This window comes from Mustelus asterias, chromosome 13 (genome assembly GCF_964213995.1).
Source record: "Mustelus asterias chromosome 13, sMusAst1.hap1.1, whole genome shotgun sequence".
Classification (NCBI taxonomy): domain Eukaryota; kingdom Metazoa; phylum Chordata; class Chondrichthyes; order Carcharhiniformes; family Triakidae; genus Mustelus; species Mustelus asterias.
In genome coordinates this window covers 96,577,786-96,596,526 of record NC_135813.1, presented here as the reverse complement: position 1 = coordinate 96,596,526, position 18,741 = coordinate 96,577,786, and the positions used below count along the sequence as shown (strand labels likewise).

Genomic DNA, 18,741 nt, shown 5'->3' with positions numbered 1-18,741 from the left:
TGGTATAGAGTTAGTGGAAGCACTAGATTGCTAGAGACATTCTGAAGAGTTTGTTATGTCAGTTAGGTGTGATACTGAACATTCAGCAGCTGTTGTTTGCTTCTGAAACACCTCTGAATTCGCCACTTTCTCTCAGTGATGGGGACCATAGTTACAGTCTCCCCTGGGCTGCAGCATCACGGGGATAGGAAAAGAGACAACAGAAAAGACGAGCTGCTTGCAGAGGGAGTAGGAGGGCTCCAAGCAGGAGGCTTTGCCCACATGCTGTCTTCACCAAACACTTACCTAAGCCAGGAGCAGTGTGTGAGGCTCCTTGTCAGTTGGTAGGATTTGGCATTTGTGAATGCATTCTCTGACATTGATCACTCATGTAAGGTCATAATGGAATTCTATCCACGTCCTCGGCACTGGACTGTTGCCATTTGCCACCATGGCCTCCTGCCTCCGCTGCCTTCTGAGCAGTTGTGTAGAGGGAAAAGAATCTTTATCTTCCAGCCCACCACCCGCACCAGCAACTCCAGCATGACATCAAGAAACCCACAGGTACGCTCCCTTACGTGTCCTTTCTGATTGACTGACTTTCAATGTTGCCCCATGGGCCAAAGGGTTGTCAGGGAAAAAATCTGACCTCTCGGGGACAAAAGTGGGGAATTATGCTTAGAGCCCAAAGAGGTAGGGGAGATCCTAAATGAATACTTTGCATCGGTATTCACAAAGGAGAGGGATGTGTTGACTGGGAGTGTCTCAGAGGGGAGTGTTGACCCGTTAGCGAAAATCTCCATTACAAGGGAGGAAGTGTTAGGTTTTTTAGGGAATATAAAGACCAACAAATCCCCAGGGCCTGATGGAATCTATCCAAGGCTGCTCAGGGAGACGAGAGATGAAATCGCTGGGCCTCTGATGCAAATCTTTGTCTCGTCACTGGACACAGGTGAGGTCCCAAAGGATTGGAGGATAGCTAATGTGGTCCCGTTATTTAAGAAGGGTAGGAAGGATAACCTGGGAAATTATAGGCCGGTGAGCTTGATGTCCGTGGTAGGGAAGTTGTTGGAGAGGATTCTTAGAGATGGGATGTATGCGCATTTAGAAAGGAATAAACTCATTAACGATAGTCAGCATGGTTTTGTGAGAGGGAGGTCATGCCTCACTAACCTGGTGGAGTTTTTTGAAGAAGTGACTAGAATGGTTGACGAGGGAAGGGCCGTGGATGTCGTCTATATGGACTTTAGTAAAGCGTTTGACAAAGTCCCTCGTGGTAGGTTGGTGCAAAAGGTTGGATCTCTTGGGATAAAGGGGGAGGTGGCTCGATGGGTGGAGAACTGGCTTGGTCACAGAAGGCAGAGGATGGTAGTGGAAGGGTCTTTTTCCGGCTGGAGACCTGTGACTAGTGGTATTCCGCATGGCTCTGTATTGGGACCTCTGCTGTTTGTGATTTATATAATAGATCTGGAAGAAGATGTAACTGGGGTGATCAGTAAGTTTGCGGACGACGCGAAAATGGCTGGACTTGCAGATAGTGAGGAACATTGTCAGAGGCTACAGAAGGATATAGATAGGCTGGAAATTTGGGCAAAGAAATGGCAGATGGAGTTCAATCCAGATAAATGCGAAGTGATGCATTTTGGTAGAACTAACGTAGGGGGGAGCTATACGATAAATGGCAGAACCATAAAGGGTGTAGATACGCAGAGGGACCTGGGTGTGCAAGTCCACAGATCCTTGAAGGTGACGTCACAGGTGGAGAAGGTAGTGAATAAGGCATATGGCATGCTTGCCTTTATAGGACGGGGCATAGAGTATAAAAGTTGGGGTCTGATGTTGCAGATGTATAGAACGTTGGTTCGGCCGCATTTGGAAAACTGCGTCCAGTTCTGGTCGCCACACTACCAGAAGGACGTGGAGGCTTTAGAGAGAGTACAGAGGAGGTTTACCAAGATGTTGCCTGATATGGAAGGGCTTAGTTATGAGGAAAGATTGGGTAAACTGGGGTTGTTCTCACTGGAAAGACGGAGGATGAGGGGTGACCTAATAGAGGTGTATAAAATTATGATAGGGTGAACGGTGGGAAGTTTTTTCCCAGGTCGGTGGTGATGTTCACGAGGGGTCATAGATTCAAGGTGAAGGGGGGGGGAGGTTTAACACGGATATCAGAAGGGCGTATTTTACACAGAGGGTGGTGGGGGCCTGGAATGCGCTGCTGGGCAAGGTGGTGGAGGCGGACACACTGGGAACGTTTAAGACTTATCTCGATAGCCACATGAACGGAGTGGGAATGGAGGGATACAAAAGAATGGTCTAGTTTGGACCAGGGAGTGGCGCGGGCTTGGAGGGCCGAAGGGCCTGTTCCTGAGCTGTATTGTTCTTTGTTGTTTTGTATGAGTTCCAACCCTTGCTGCAACTAGAACGTGCCTAAGAAATGCGTTCAGGCTTTGAGTGGTGCTAGCCTCTGATCCCCTGCTGTGGCATGCCGCCACTAAGCATCACCGGGTGCACACCACAATCATTAAAATGAGCGGACAACAGTTTGTGTGCTGTCTGCATCATTTGAGCCAGGTGCAAACTAATCACGCATCGTGATCTCCACACCTGAACTTGGTTGTTATCCAAATTAGGCTCCAATCTTCTGACACTGAATTGGATGTAACTAGTCCATGTTTCTAGCTGTTTCGCTTGTCTGAGCTTTAGTTCAGTCTTGCCTTGTTGTCACCAATTTGTCTTCCCATTTGCAATTTTTTCATTAGTTAGAGAACCAGAGCTCCAAGTAAACTGTAAAAATGTTCATAACTATTCTGGTGAACTTGTTCTTGTTCATAAATACTTTTTTCTTCAGGGTTAGTGTTTTATGATACTAAAGTAGCCGTGATGAACCGGGTTTTGAATGCAACCGTACAGCGGACTGCAGACCATGCTGCACCTGAAATAACTCTGGATCCTCTGGAAATAGTGGGAGGTAAGCGGTGAAAGGTTGGAGTTGACAAAATGTGCTGTTTGTTCTCAAAAAATACAATGGGTGGGGTTGGTTTGTGCACTACTTTTTCCATAGTATTGGCTTGCTTCATGCATAGTTCTCCATTCCATACCTTGAAATTCACACTGAAAATTGAAAGATGTCCATTTTCCATTGGAAAATCTGGATATTTCAATTCTGGCAATAGTTGGACTCTGCTGATGATTAAATATTGATTTGTTTTGGGCATAATCCAGAATCAGAAAATCAGGGTTTTTGTTAACCATTTTTCCCAAATTTGAAAAGTGTGACATGTTACAGCAACATTAATATTTCGATCTTTTTTTTTTCTTTTTGTTTTTATTCACCTTTTAGTTCCACCTTTTTAAAAGTGCCTGCTTATTAGAGGGCTCAATTTATATGAGGCACTGCTGTCCTCGGCTTCAGAAAATTGAGCCATTCAAGTTAGGGCAGCACGGTAGCACAGTGGTTAGCACTACTGCCTCACAGTGCCAGGGACCCAGGTTCAATTCTGGCTTCGGGTAACTGTGTGTGGAGTTTGCACATTCTCCCCATTCTCTGTGGGTTTCCTCTGGGTGCTCCAGTTTCCTCCCACAGTCCAAAAATGTGCGGGTTAGTTTGATTGGCAATGCTAAATTGCCCATTAGTGTCAGGGGGATTAGCAGGGTAAATATGTGGGGTTATGGGCATAGGGCCTGGGTGGGAGTGTTGTCGGTGTAGACTTGATGGGGCTGAATGGCGGCCTCCTGCACTGTAGGGATTCTATTCTATGAAGTGATTTTTTTTGTAAATATTTTTGAGTTTTTTCCTTTTTAAACAAAGCAACATACCCATAAAACTGCTACAGTACAGCTCATTAGTTTCACCGTATAGAAAAAAACAGTTGATTCATCTAACCCAGTGCTTCAACATAAAGAATTAAAGGATAAAGCGAAAAAGAATAAAATGAAATGAGGGAGACACCCTCGCATACAGGATATTAGGGACAGTTCTACGAAAAGCCTTGTAGAAGTAAATCTGACACTATGGAACCTGAATACTTGAGACAGGGGCCCTATACTTTCGGAATGAATCCGACTTAGATCGAAGTATAGAAGTTCTAAATTCCATTGGAGTACACGCCATAATAATATACAGAAGGTGACTTGTCATTGATCCAAAAATACAAAATATTTTTTCGTGCTGCAAATGTTAGAATATTATACAACCTTTTCTCATTATCACATTTATCTGGAAGCCCCAGAACAAAAAACATTGAGTTCATCTCCAAGGTTATATCAATTTTTTTTTACAGCTTTTTTAACTATACCTTACCAATAGTTTTTTTTTATTTTGACACCAGACCCGACACAGTATATAGTCCTCTATTCAAATTTATATTTTTGGCACAGTGGCGATATGCTGGGGTCCATCTTGTGTCTTAAACTTAGTGAAATAAGCAAACAATGTAAAATTTTTAGTTGCATCACCTTCACTATTATTACAGACAGAAATTTTTATGCATTCTCCCAGACATTCCCGATCACTTCACCATGAGATCCCTTTCCCAATCTGAGGTGGTACTTGCATATTTAGAACATGAAGTGTCATAAGGCTTGGTAATTAATCATTTTGGTTCCGTGAGCAGGGGAGACACTGGCATTAAAATGCAAGGTTGTTTTATTAAGAATGAAGTCTCTAAGTTCTAAAAAAGAAATGTCTGGGGATATTACATGTTTGACACGGTTGATCAAAAGATTAGAATTCATAGAAACCCTACAGTACAGAAAGAGGCCATTCGGCCCATCGAGTCTGCACCGACCACAATCCCACCCAGGCCCTACCCCCATATCCCTACATATTTACCCACTAATCTCTCTAACCTATGCATCTCAGGACACTAACGGGCAATTTTTTAGCATGGCCAATCAACCTAACCCGCACATCTTTGGACTGTGGGAGGAAACCGGAGCACCCGGTGGAAACCCACGCAGACACAAAGAGAATGTGCAAACTCCACACAGACAGTGACCCAAGCAGGGAATCGAACCCAGGTCCCTGGAGCTGTGAAGCAGCAGTGCTAACCACTGTGCTACCATGCCGCCCTCCTCTAAACAGATCCACTAATCTTGAAAGCCCCTATCTCACCCAGTGTAAAAATCATAGTCCATGAGACCTGAAGGGAAATCAGGGTTTCCCTGTATATGAGAGCAGACGTTAACATAGATCGGATCCTCTTCCAAGCTCTTAAGAGTATTAAAATTATTGGATTCTCACATTTGTCTGGTACTGTCTTGAAATTTCTAAGAAACATAAGAGTTTGTAAAGCATATTTAGTCTGACAAGCCTCACTATCAAGACAAATGGAAGTGGGGTCCTTTATCCATTCCTGTATAAATCTAAGATGAGAAGCCAGCTGATATAATTTTATATTAGGCACATCAAGGCCCCTTTTTGAACTTGAAGTTGCAATTTAGCCAGTTTTAAGTGAGGTCTCTTTTTGTTCCATATAAAGGAGCTGAAACATCCTTAATCAATACTAACCTGCCCAGCCATGATTTAGGTAGAGGTCCAGCGATGTAGATCACTCTTTATGGATGCGAATAAAGTTTGCCTTGTACAGCTGACAGAATGAGGGAGTAATGAAAATACCAGAAGGGGACCATCTAAAGGGGAAGGTAGCAAGGGGTATCGAATGTTTTTGTAGAGTTGTTGAGTGTCCCCCTCGGTATGGCTGGATACAGGAGGGCACACTGTGCTGTACTAGCCTTCAGTCATCTTCTAACTTCGTTGAAACCTGTTGTACTGCCACTGAAAAATCTTGTTAGAAAGAGACCTTCTATCCATCATAGAGGACCCACTACGTCTAGCTGCCTCCATCCCTTTTTGACCATCTTTGAAGTTGTGAAAACACTTAATTATGGACCAGGGTTATTGGTTGTTCCTGGGCCTTGAAGCAAGTGAGCGATGTGCTCTTTCCAGTTTAATGCACCTAGTTTTTGTTTCTTTATTGAGAAAGCGTGATAGCCAATTTAGAGAATTTTAAGCGGCAGTTTACTCTTGGCGTCTTCCGATAATCCAAAGATCTTTCCCCCGAGATGGGTTCTCTGAATCATCTCGATGTTCTGACATTGTGAGCAGCTGTTTTTTGATAGATTGTAAATGTGCCTCTGCCAAGGAAGTTGCGCTTTCCACAGTAAGAATTCCTTGGATGGCACAGTGGTTAGCACTGCTGCCTCACGTGCCTGGGACCCGGATTCAATTCTGGCCCCAGGTGACTGTGTGGAATTTTACATTTTCCCTATGTCTGTTTCCTCCAGGTGCTCTGATTTTCTCCAAAGATGTGCAGGTTAGGTTGATTGGCCATGCTAAATTGCCCCTTAGTGTTAGGGGGATTAGCAGGCTAAATATATGGGGTTATGGACATAGGGCCCAACTGATTGTTGTCAGTGCAGACTTGATGGGCTGAATGGCCTCCTTCTGCACTTTAGGGATTCCATGTTTCTGATTCCTCGTCTTCATCAAGCCTTTTACCAGCAATGCAATTTTATAGCATGTGTGAACACTGATGTTTTGCACTAATAGACCAAGTTGCTCATTGATAACATCAATGATATTAGCAGTCATCAGTTGTAATGCCTTTGAAAGTGCCAGATCAAGAGCTAACCCAGTTACCATGCTAAAAAACAGATACCGCCAGTTGCCTCTGGCTGATTTTTCTTACCAGTGGTTTTCTTCCCATTTGTCAGCATTTTGTTAGTAGAATTCAGTCAAAAACACTTCAGGGACATATGAAGCTTTCCCTCCCAATTTAACTGAATGTGAGCTGCGTTAAAGCAACAAGCGCCAGAGTTCAAAGGAAACTAAGCTACTCCAATGCCCGCACCACATGACCCCATGATTCAAGTGATCTTGTTGAAGCATATGTGATACTGAGGGAATTTGATTGGGTAGACACTGGGTAGATGTCTCCAATTGTGGGGGGAAATAGAACCAGGAGAATAGAAGCAGTTTAAGAATAAGAGATCTACTGTTCAAGACAGAGACAAGGAACTTTTTCTCTCAAAGGGTCATTAATGGGTGAAATTCTCTTCCCCAGAAAGTAGTCGAGCCTGGGTCAATGAACTAATTCAAGGTAGAGTTAGATTTTTGATGCACAAAGGGATTCGAGATTTATGGGAGGGAGGAAAACAATGTGAGTTGAGACCACAACCAGATCAGCCTGGTCCTATTGAATGGCAAACCAGGCATGAGGTGCTGAATGACCTTCTCCTACTCCGAAGGTCTATAAATATTTATTTTGAAAATTTTTAAATTACAATTTTATTTGTGTTTATCTTCATTTTTAAGCAACATTTGGTGTTTTCTAAACAATCACTGGTTACTCAGCATTTCAGTGACAGGTTAGAAAATAATTCCGGTTTCTTGGATGAGTAAATGCAGTTTTTGTCGCAGCCCCGAGGCTGTTTTTCTAAGGCTGTGTAGCCTTTTACATCTAAAATATAAATTAATTAACTTATTATTCTACTATTTAGTACTTCAATGCAAATTATGATGTTTTAAGAGTCATTAATGCATTCAAGTGTGCAAGAGACACAATAACTCAAGTGTGCAAGAGACATAGACAACACCAGAAGCAAACAGACAATTACAGTAACTAAAAGGTATAGATTTTTTAGTCATTTGGTCTGAGCAATGCCAATCGAGAATTACTAGTTTCTGTGCCATTTCAAATCACTGGCTTGGTCACTGTTTTCCTTTCTTTAAATGATCATAGGCGAAATCCGTACATCAGAGAACACTTACTTCTGCCAAGCAGCTCGACAACTGGCATTAGTGCCTTCCTCCCAACTCTGCGTTAAGTTGGCAAGTGGTGGGGACCCAACCTACGCATTTAATATTCGCTTCACTGGTGAAGAAGTACATGGAACAAGTAAGATACAGGCTCAGCATTTTGTTATTAAAGTGCGAATTGCAGCTGCTGTGATGTATGTTAGTATAAAACCTTGTTTTCCAAACCTCCCCCTTTCGCTTCTCCTTCACTGCCCTTTGCCTTTCTCTTCCCCCTCATTGTTTCTCTTCTCCCCTCCTAAAGGTGTGGGCTCCTGCTGGAGTGCAGGTTCACAAGCAGTCACTGCTTTCCAGCCCTCCTTCAGCTGACCATTTTACACATTAGCTTGAGACAGGAAATGTTGACAAACTGTTTGACATTGCCAAGCATTACAGCCAAGTCAGTTATCGTGGTCACCTTGCATCCTGCCCTAAGTACCTTCCAGTAGCAGTCACTGAATAGTGGTCAGCAATGGGAAATCTATCTGATATTTTTCCTCCCTAGAGATCAGTTGCAATAACCCAGTTGCTTGTCTGGCTCAGGTCAAGCTAATTCACAACAAAACAGAAATCGAACCCAAGATCTCTGAGTTTCTACTGCTTTGGGATACACTGGGTAGCATTTGGCTATCAAGGGAACTTGCATGCCCAGTTTATATTCACAACCTAGAATGTAGAGCGTATACTTTGTCTACTCATGATTGTAATTGATATGTGATCGGTTTTAAATGTGTCTGTAACTGTGTCGTGCCCATCAATACTTGATTTAGTACCTCCCCGGGAGAGAGTCTGGATACTTGCCTTCACAACCCAGAGAACATATTGTACAAGCCACTATAATGCTGGAGAGAGTAAATATACTTTAATGTGCCTAAATCTCAGTTGAAAAATAAAGATATGGGTATCGAATGTGATATTTTGCTTAAATGTTTGTCACAGTGTTGCTTTGAACCTTTTTATTTTTTTAATTTTTGCTTTTTTCTTCTGAGATTCGATTTAACTCCAAAGTACCCTAGGGGGCAGGAACAACTCCAGATTTCTTCCCCCTTTTATTATCAGCATGGTTCAGTTGATAACTTGCCCATTTCCTGAGCTCGAGGGTTCTGGGGTTAGCTTCCACTCCAGGAGCTCAATCTCTGTTGAAATTTCAGTGCAACATAGTTTTGTGCTGCATGTGCCAGAGCATCCTCTGTCTCAAAGGTTTCTTTGTTTCTAGTGAATCAGTGTTTTTTGTTTGGATTCTAGGTGGATCGTTCCGACACTTCCTGTGGCAAGTGTGTAAAGAGTTACAGAGTTCAGCACTTTCCCTTCTTGTACCATGCCCGAGTTCGGCAGCCAACAGAAACAAGGTAATTGCAGCTGCAAATAGTCAGATATTTGAGGTTTGATGAGTTAGAGGGGAAAGTTAGTTCAGTTGGCTGGAGCATGGTGTGGATTCTGTCCCTGTACCAGCTGAGTGTTTTTGGAATCTTCCTTTTCTATTCGCCTAATTCTAATATCATGGCATAGACACATGGAGAGCCGTGGTTAACAACCCTTGGACAATGAGGATGCTGCATGTACAGAGAGACACGAGTTAGCTTCAAACATTCTCATCTACTTGTACGCATTGATAATTCTCTGGAGATCTGTTTCCGACTCAGGACTTACTGGAGCAGCATCAGCATATTGGAGCTCGTTGACTGAGGCCAGTGTGGTCTTAGTTTATGATTGGAGTTGATGGTGACAAAGAGTTTGTAATTATTTTTCCCAGAATCCAGATATGATGATTCCAAACGCTCATCAGCGGTACAACAAATTGCTTAAAATGCTCCAAAACTGTCCCATCCTTGGGTTTACTCTTTTCTAATGAAAGGCCCATCTTAAGCAGTACTCTCTCTCTTCCGCCTTTCAGATGCTGACTGAGTGATTGTGCCTTACTGGGATTTTCTCTCTTCGGTTTCCATTACCAACCCTAACTTTTCTCTCTTTGTTTCACCCATCAAATATAAATGTTGATATGTTCATCTTTTCTGAATAGATCGCTGGCATTTACATCAAATCTTGGATTTACCGGAGTTACAGTATAAAGTATCACTTAACATTCTGTCATACGTTTACCAGATTTGAAATGACTAGAAGTTTTGTTGGCATTTATATATATATATATATATATAAATAAAATATTTTGAAACTTTCAAAGAATATTCAGATTTTGAACACTTGCCTTTTTGAATCTGACTACTGGAAACAATTATTGTTTAAGTACCAATGGTCTTAGCCCATTCCCAGGAAGGGGATGAACACTTCAGAGACACTGTCGGAACAATTAATTTGATGGGATGGTTGGATTTATCTATGTTCCAGTTTACAAACTGATTATTTTCTAAAGCAGTGCAGTAGAAAACCTCCATCCCAAAAATTCGGATGGCATACATTTACAGCGACTGGGTGTCCTATAGTATCAGAATGACCATTCTAAATTAAATGTTCAGGAAATGGACCTTGAGCTGTTTGGCCAACTGAGATAAGATCAAAGCTCATAGCTGGTCCCTTGCCTGATGTCTATTTCTCATCAAGAGATAGTAGTTCCCAACCCCCCAATACCCTTTCCCCTCAATAACCCAATGGCACAGAGTTCAGTTGAAGCATTTCAGTCATTGCCCAAACTGAAATTGAAGAATGCAACATACCTGTACCCTTCCCGGTATGTAAGGTTCAATTACTCACTGAAAAGTCGTTGAGTCATCAAAATAATAAATTTATTTCTCTTAATGATATACTGAATTCTGCTTAAAAATAGAGTTAAAATAATTTGAGGCAATATGTCTATTCCTTGTGCAATATTGTCTTAGATTTTCAGACTAATTGCATTGTGCATCTATCTTGTGTCTGATCAAATACTTATTTTTAGGGCAAGCACATCCTGACTCCTGGCCCAATAACATATACAGAGGAACAGCTGCTACACTTCTTTGGGCAGTTACTTGGAATTGCTATCCGAGCAGATGTCCCACTCCCCCTTGATCTCCTCTCAACATTTTGGAAGACTCTAGTTGGAGAACCATTGGATCCAGAGTGGGATCTGCAGGAAGTTGACATCTTGACGTACAACTACATCAAGAAGTTTGAGACTGTAAGTCATTGCGCACCTGAGAGAGTTTGTATTTTAAGATTCTCTTTTTCCCTCTCGCTCTCTCTCTTTTCCCCTCCCCCACCAATTTTTGAAGGGATTTGACTTTTGAAGGCTTGGATTCTACTTGTCCACGAATGTTGGGTATTTGGGGCAAAATCCCCCACCCATAAGGTTAAGGAGGGCATTCATTAGCGTATATAAAGAGACACTCATTGACACTGGGAGTGGGTTGTAGAGTTAGGAGCTCCGCTTTTGTAATGTTTCACTTTGAATAAATTTCAAACTGAGTAAATATTGACTTCTGGTCGTCTCCTTCCCCAACTGGCTGTCAGAAGTTTAACACCATCCTCCCTTCTATCATTATGAAATTTGGGGCTCTAGAGTGGGTTCCCCCTCTCCTCAGTGACCTACCCACTGGAGCTTGCTGAATGTGGGGTGTGAATCTCATCTACTTGTGTGCGTCAACGATTTTCCGGAGATCCATTTCCAACACAGCACTTACTGGAGCATCATCAGCGTATTGGAGCTCATTGACTGAGGTCAGAGTTTTGATTGGAGTTAGTTGAATAGTTTATCATCCAGTGAATAAATAAACTGTATTCCAACAGGGTGCTTTTTTCTAATCAGACAGAGCTTTGGAGCAAGGAAGATCGAGAAAAGAGTTGGAGTGATGACATAACCTTGTTTGACTCCCATCTTGACCTCAAAAGGGTCTGTAATGGATACAAGAAGATGGGACCTACATTCAGAAGGCCAAACTACTCCATCAAGCTCCAAATGCACATGTCCCAGTCCCATTGCTTAGGATTCATAAGCACCTGGAAAATATGAAACACTTTCAATAACTTAGAACTTAACTTTCACAGAAGGCTAACATTGACAAAGAAATTCACCATCACTTGAAATCTGCTGGTGCAGCCTTTGGCCACCTGAGGAAGTGTGTGTTTGAAGTCCTACCTGGCACATTGGAAGATGGTTATGTTGTTGGAGGTCAATTATCTCAATCCCAGGACATCACAGCAGGAGTTCTTCAGTCCTCGCCCCACTCATCTTCAGCTGCTTTATCAATGACCATCCCTCCATCATTCGGTCGAAGTGGGGATGTTTGCTGATGATTGCACAATGTTCAGTACCATTCGCAACTCCTCAGATGCTAAAGCAGTGCATATCCAAATGCAGCAAGACCTGAACAATGTCCAGGCTTAGGCTGAGAAGTGGCAAGTAAAATCTCCGAGAGAATCTCACCATTGCACATTGACATTCAATAGCATCACCGTCACTGAATCCCTTACTATTAACACTTTTATGGCTACCATTGACCAGAAACTGAACTGAACTAGCCATATACATACCGTGACTACAAGAGCAAGTCAGAAACTACGAATCCCACCGCAATTAAATCTCCTCCTGCCTCCCCAAAGCCTGTCTATCTACGATCCATAAGCAGCAGGTCAGGGATGTGATGAAATACCCTTCTCTTGCTTGGATGTGCAGCTCCAACAACACTTAAGCTCAACACCATCCAGGACATAGCAGCCTGCTTGATTGGCACACCATCCACAGACATTCACTCACTCCACCACTGACACACAGTGGCAGCAATGTGTACCATCTACAAAATGCACTGCAGCAACTCACCAAAGCTCCTTGGGCAGCACCTTCTAAAGCCACGACTGCTACCATCTAGAAGGACAACGACAGTAAACACATGGGAACATCCCCACCAAGCCATCCCCCATCCTGACTTGGAAATATATCGCCGTGCCTTCCCTCTTGGGTCAAAAGCATCATTACCAACATACAGTGGCAGCAGTGTGCACAGTCTACAAAATGCACTGCACAACTCACCAAGCCTCCTTTAATGGCATCTTCCAAACCTGCAATCTCTATCACCGAGAAGGGCATGGGCAACAGATATACTGGGACACCACCACTACTGCAAGTTCCCTCCAAGCCTCACACCCTCCTGACTTGGTATCATATCACCAGTCTCATTGTCACTGGGTCAAAAATCCTTGAACTCCCTCCCAAACAGCACTGTGAGCGTGCCTCTGACATATGGTCTGCAGTGATTCAAGAAGGGAGCTCACCACCACCTTCTCGAGGGCAATTAAGGGTGGGGAATAAATGCTGGCCAGGCCAGTGACGTCTACATCTCACGAATTAATATAATAAAAAGATCAATACTGAAACCAAATGGTTTACCATGCAGTCATGATCCCTTCCTTACTGTACAGAGCTAAATTATGGACAGTAGGAGGCAGCTCAAAACACCATCTGCAGAAAATCTTACATATTAAGTGGTAGGACAGATACACCGACATCGATGTCCACTCTCAAACAGGCACCACGAGCATCAAGGCTATGATCATCCCCCATTAGCTTTGTTGGATTGGTTATGTAATTCAGATGTCAAACCCCAGGCTCCCAAAGCAGGTAATCCTCTCCCAGCTCAGTCAGGGCAGTCACACCTGACGAGGACAGAAGAAGCACTCCAAGGATTTGGGAAGACCAACATGAAGAAATGCAGTACACCTGCTTTGGACACTGCAGAGTTTGTTGGAAGATTCCCAGCATTCAGAAACCCAACGAAAACAAAATGAGGAGGAAAAGCAAAAGTGGCGAAAAGAACATGGCATGATCCAAACTGATAACCAGATGTCCCACATGATAACAAAGAACCAACTACTTTAAAATCTGCAGGTCCTGAACCAGCCTCATTAGCCATCTTTGGATTTGGAAGACAAAATCATCCTTCCTGGAGAGGGACAGACAATAACTCTCTGGAGGTTTTGGGTCTTGTGATTAAGGATCATGTAGATTTGCATTTGATATTGGGGTAATTAATTAAAAGTGGTGCGACATGGACTGTTTTCTATGATTCTTCACGTGATTCTTATGGTTCCAGGTTAATAATGAGACAGAACTTGAGGCACTGTGTGCTGAAGTAACATCACATCACTTAACCACAGAGAGCCCTGAATCTCCCAACAAACCCTGTTGTAAATTCAGTTACATCACCATGACAGGCGAGGAAGTGGAACTGTGTCCTGGAGGCAGGAATATCACTGTTATGTGAGTAAATGATAAGTATTCATTTTCCTTCTCTGCTTTGATCATAAAGTAATGTGGGCTCAGCCTGCTGCTGAGTGATTAAAATATTAACATTCCATCAATCCTGCAATATGAGAAAATGGGAAACTTATTGTGCAAGTTAATCTTTTACCATAATTCAAGAGCAGTACTAAAGGCGATTTGATCTTTACACTCTGTCTTTCTAAGTTGAGGCTAAGGGCACTTAGAATCATAGAATCCCGACAGTGCAGAAGGAGGCCATTCGGCCCATCGAGCTTGCACCAGCAACAAACCCATCCAGGTCCTATCCTCGTAACACTACACATTTACCCTGCTAATCCTGACACCGAGGGGCAATTTAGCATGGCCAATCAACCTAACTCTTTGCATTGTGGGAGGAAACCGGAGCACCCAGAGGAAACCCACGCAGACACAGAGAATGTGCAGACACTCGAGGCCGGATTTGAACCTGTGTCTCTGACACTGTGAGGCAGCCGCGCTAACCACTGTTTCACCGTGCTGCCCCAGGCAAATCAGGAAAGATGGATGGGAATTAAAGGAGAATGTAAAATAACTTTTTATGACTGGATTTTGTGGCAATGAGCAAAATAGAAAATTGTTCCCAAAATCTGAAATGTTTTTAGAAGGGAAGGGGATGTTTTATTTCTTTCCCAGCAGCTTGTCAGTCGCACTGCATTACATTTCAGGCTGAATGGTACCCAGTAACTTGCCCCAAGATCGTAGATAATGGCAATACACTTTTATATGGTGTCTGTAACATCATAAAATGTTCAAGTCACTTCAAAGGAGCAAACATCAATCAAAATTTGACACCAGCCAATTAAGGTATCCAAAAACTTGGGCAAAGTGGTAGCGGTTGGATTAGTCTTGTAAGTATATCATTAGCCTCAATAATGCACATCATTTAGAGGAAAAGAATGAGCAGAAAGGTATTCCCCCAAATGCCATTAATAATTGGCATTGCATTGATTCAAACAGTTCAAGGTGTCTTGGAAAGTACAATCGGTTTCTATTTGGGAAGAAATGAGCAGACTGGTTTGTCAGATCTGTTGAGAACACAGCTGATGGTTAATACCAGGTTATTCCAAATCCCAGAAAGGAAACTTGAAACAACTGCTCTGAACTGTATTTTGCAATTTGATATAAGGTGAGGAAAGGTTTGAAATCCAGAGAATGATGTCCTAGATGCTTTATGTTGATTTTAAATAAAATAAATATTTATTAAGAAATAAAATAAACAAAAACAGAAAATACTGGAAAATTTCAGCAGGTCTGACAACACCTGTGGAGAGACAATCATAGAAATCATAGAAACCCTACAGTGCAGAAGGAGGCCATTCGGCCCATCGAGTCTGCACCGACCACAATCCCACCCAGGCCCTACCCCCACATATTTACCCGCTAATCCCACTAACCTATGCATCTCAGGACTCTAAGGGGCAATTTTTAACCTGGCCAATCAACCTAACCCGCACATTTTTGGACTGTGGGAGGAAACCGGAGCACCCGGAGGAAACCCACGCAGACACGAGGAGAATGTGCAAACTCCACACAGACAGTGACCCAAGCCGGGAATCGAACCCGGGACCCTGGAGCTGTGAAGCAGCAGTGCTAACCACTGTGCTACCGTGCCGCCAATAGAGCCAACGTTTCGAGTCTGGATGACCCTTTGTCAGAGCTGACTCGTCATCCACATGCAACGTTGGCTCTGGTCTGACAGCATCTGTGGAGAGAGGACAGAGCCAGCGTTGTGTGTGGATGATGAGTCAGCTCTGACGAAGGGTCATCCAGACTCGAAACGTTGGCTCTATTGTCTCTCCACAGATGTTGTCAGACCTGCTGAAATTTTCCAGCATTTTCTGTTTTTGTTTCAGATTCCAGCATCCGCAGTATTTTGCTTTTAACAATAAAATAAACTAGAAGCACCCTTAACACAGAATGGCTATACACAGTATCTCTAGCTTCACCCAGTTCCAAACACCTTTATTTCACTACCGTCAGAGTTATTTCTCCCCAAGCATTCCACAATGTCTTGTAGATCTTTCCAAACTATTAACAAAAAAATCTAGTAACTGTTACCTCAACAGGCAATGATATGTCTTTGGGGTTTGCATGCTTCTGAGATAAAACAACCAATTGGTTTCTCAAGACCTGACTTACTGGAAGTTGACAGCTGTTCCAGCTGTGGCTAAGGCTGGAAGCAGCTACCCATACATTGGATTGGGCATCTCCTAATGTACAATTCTTTCCTTTTGATCTTCATCTGAACTAACCTCTTCAGATGTCAAACTTGATTACCTTCATTTTGTGAGTCTACCTCTCTGAGTAGAAATGCAAAATTCACACCTTGTCTCCTCCTTTGAACCTCTAACCCCTTATTCAAACCCGTTATGTTCTGTTCCCCATTGTTACCAGCTTGCCTTGGGTAAATATCTGTTTGCAGGGTTGCTTGGCTCATTGACCTATCAAAAACACTAGTTCAATTAGCATAACCAAACGTAAGCAGCTTCAACTTTCCAATGGTTTTTTAAAAATACATAGCCAGCAGAGAGCATTCCAATGTATTGGATTTTCCTGATCGCAGTCCAGGTTTTTGTGTTCTTAGAAATTTTAGAATCTTAGAAACCCTACAGCACAGAAAGAGGCCATTCGGCCCATCGAGTCTGCACCGACCACAATCCCACCCAGGCCCTACCCCCATATCCCTACATATTTACCCACTAATCCCTCTAACCTACGCATTCCAGGACACTAAGGGCAATTTTAGCATGGCCAATCAACCTAATCCGCACATCTTTGGACTGTGGGAGGAAACGAGCACCCGGAGGAAACCCACGCAGACACGAGGAGAATGTACAAACTCCACACAGACAGTGACCCAAGCTGGGAATCGTACCCAGGTCCCTAGAGCTATGAAGCAGCAGTGCTAACCACTGTGCTACCGTGCCGCCCTTTGGAAAGTCCTCATTTGAATGAGTGAGGATAGAATGAAGCTCCGCTATGATACCCACAGCCCAAACATCCAACACTGCTCTAGATTAAGAGGAAGACTTTCTTATAGAATAAGAGGGGATAAACTGAGAAAGAAAAGCTTTTCTTTTAGGAAAGATGGAACAAGTTGGGGAACAAGTCTTAACTGCTACAACCTCTTTCAACCCTATACCTTCCTTCCTATACTGTGTTCATGCAAAGTGTTGAGCAATTGGCATATCATTTATTTCCTTGCGTTATGCTTTAAGCCCCAATGTTGATTTCATTTTGTACAGGTGGGAAAATAAAGGCACGTATGCATCAGCAATCCGCAATCTCAGGCTACAAGAGATTGAGAACACTGACTGCATGACTGCAGTGCGTGCAGGCCTTGGCTCTATCATTCCCTTACAACTCCTAACACTGCCAACACCACTGGAAATGGAGCTGAGGACATGTGGCCTGCCCTACATCAACCTGGAGTTTCTAAAGGTACTCGGCATTCATGAAGTTCAGGAAACTAGTCCTAGAAACCATTTGATCATCACTGCACCTCACCTTCCTATAAACGTGTCTTATTGCAGCACGTTATTCAAAATCGTCCAGTTTATACAGCAGAAGGATTTGGAGATCAGCAGCACAGCATTACTTAGAGCAAATGTGATTTTACTATTCTGTCTGAAATTCTGTATCACCAGAGATGACATTGTAGCATAAATGTGCGCAGTCATTTGTTTTTCAAATGTTCATCGAAATGGAGAATACTGCAATTGCTGACTGTTAACCAAGCACCTTTGTGTAGCCTGACACCTTGCATTTGCTAACTACATGGCCAGCTGATTAACTGGAATTTGGTCTTACAAAGTAGACATGTACTTTACCTCTGCTTCCTAGTACTGTTTAAAACTAAAACTAGATGCTGGTTAGTCAAACTAGGAATGTGGAGTTTGCAAGATCAGCCATTCCCAACAACCATTGAGTTTGTGTGTCCAGTTCCACTCCAGTCACAGGGACTATAATTCTGAGTTGAATGTAGGTTTGGGCAGAAAACGTTTACTGACTGTAAGAACAGCTTTCACAGTTAGTCAAAGAGGAAAAGAACATTTGAGCTTTAAAGCACATGAGAAATGATTTCTCAGTCCAACCCGTACCTGGAAAAATTGCCGACATTTATTATATTTTCCCTGCATCATTCTGTGTTTTTTGGCTACGGTAAATTGTTTATAAAGAAAGAGTTGCTGATAGAATATATTGTTTTTGTAGTGTCAAATATGTGCATGTCCGTGACTTTGTTTGTGTTGCCCCTGCTCCCATTCAGGCTCACACCATGTACCAGGTGGGACTGATGGAGACTGACCAGCATATTGAATTCTTCTGGACAGCATTAGAGCTGTTCACTCAGGAGGAACTCTGCAAATTCATCAAATTTGCCTGCAACCAGGAACGAATACCATTCACCTGTCCCTGCAAAGACGGAGGCCCAGATACCGCCCACGTTCCACCGTATCCCATGAAGATCGCCCCTCCTGACGGAGCTGCAGGTAACCGGAGGAGTTGTGTATTTCCTTCTGGTAATATCATGGCTGTCGGGCCTTTCAGCTTCATAGCAGCATTTGAAACCGTTTGTCATACTGGTGAATGTTTTCTACTTTACCCCTTCTGTCTCCTGTATCCCACACCATGCACCAGCACAGATGATAGAAATACAGTCTCCTTTCCAATGGTACCACTGTAGGCTAGAGGCTGGTTTGCTTTCCAGATTTTTATTATCATCATCCATGAA

At 43.0% G+C, this 18,741-nt stretch overlaps 1 protein-coding gene across 6 annotated transcripts in view; it reads left to right on the top strand.

Moving 5' to 3' along the window:
• hectd4 (HECT domain E3 ubiquitin protein ligase 4) overlaps window positions 1-18,741 on the top strand; it is a 270,502-nt gene that overhangs the window by 246,594 nt on the left and 5,167 nt on the right. For all 6 annotated transcript variants that reach the window (XM_078227339.1, XM_078227343.1, XM_078227340.1 and 3 more), the window contains exons 69-75: window positions 2,831-2,950; window positions 7,725-7,880; window positions 9,023-9,126; window positions 10,671-10,892; window positions 13,801-13,967; window positions 17,255-17,450; window positions 18,277-18,499. In XM_078227339.1, the coding sequence (XP_078083465.1) occupies window positions 2,831-2,950; window positions 7,725-7,880; window positions 9,023-9,126; window positions 10,671-10,892; window positions 13,801-13,967; window positions 17,255-17,450; window positions 18,277-18,499 (1,188 nt within the window). The remainder of the gene's footprint in view (window positions 1-2,830; window positions 2,951-7,724; window positions 7,881-9,022; window positions 9,127-10,670; window positions 10,893-13,800; window positions 13,968-17,254; window positions 17,451-18,276; window positions 18,500-18,741) is intronic.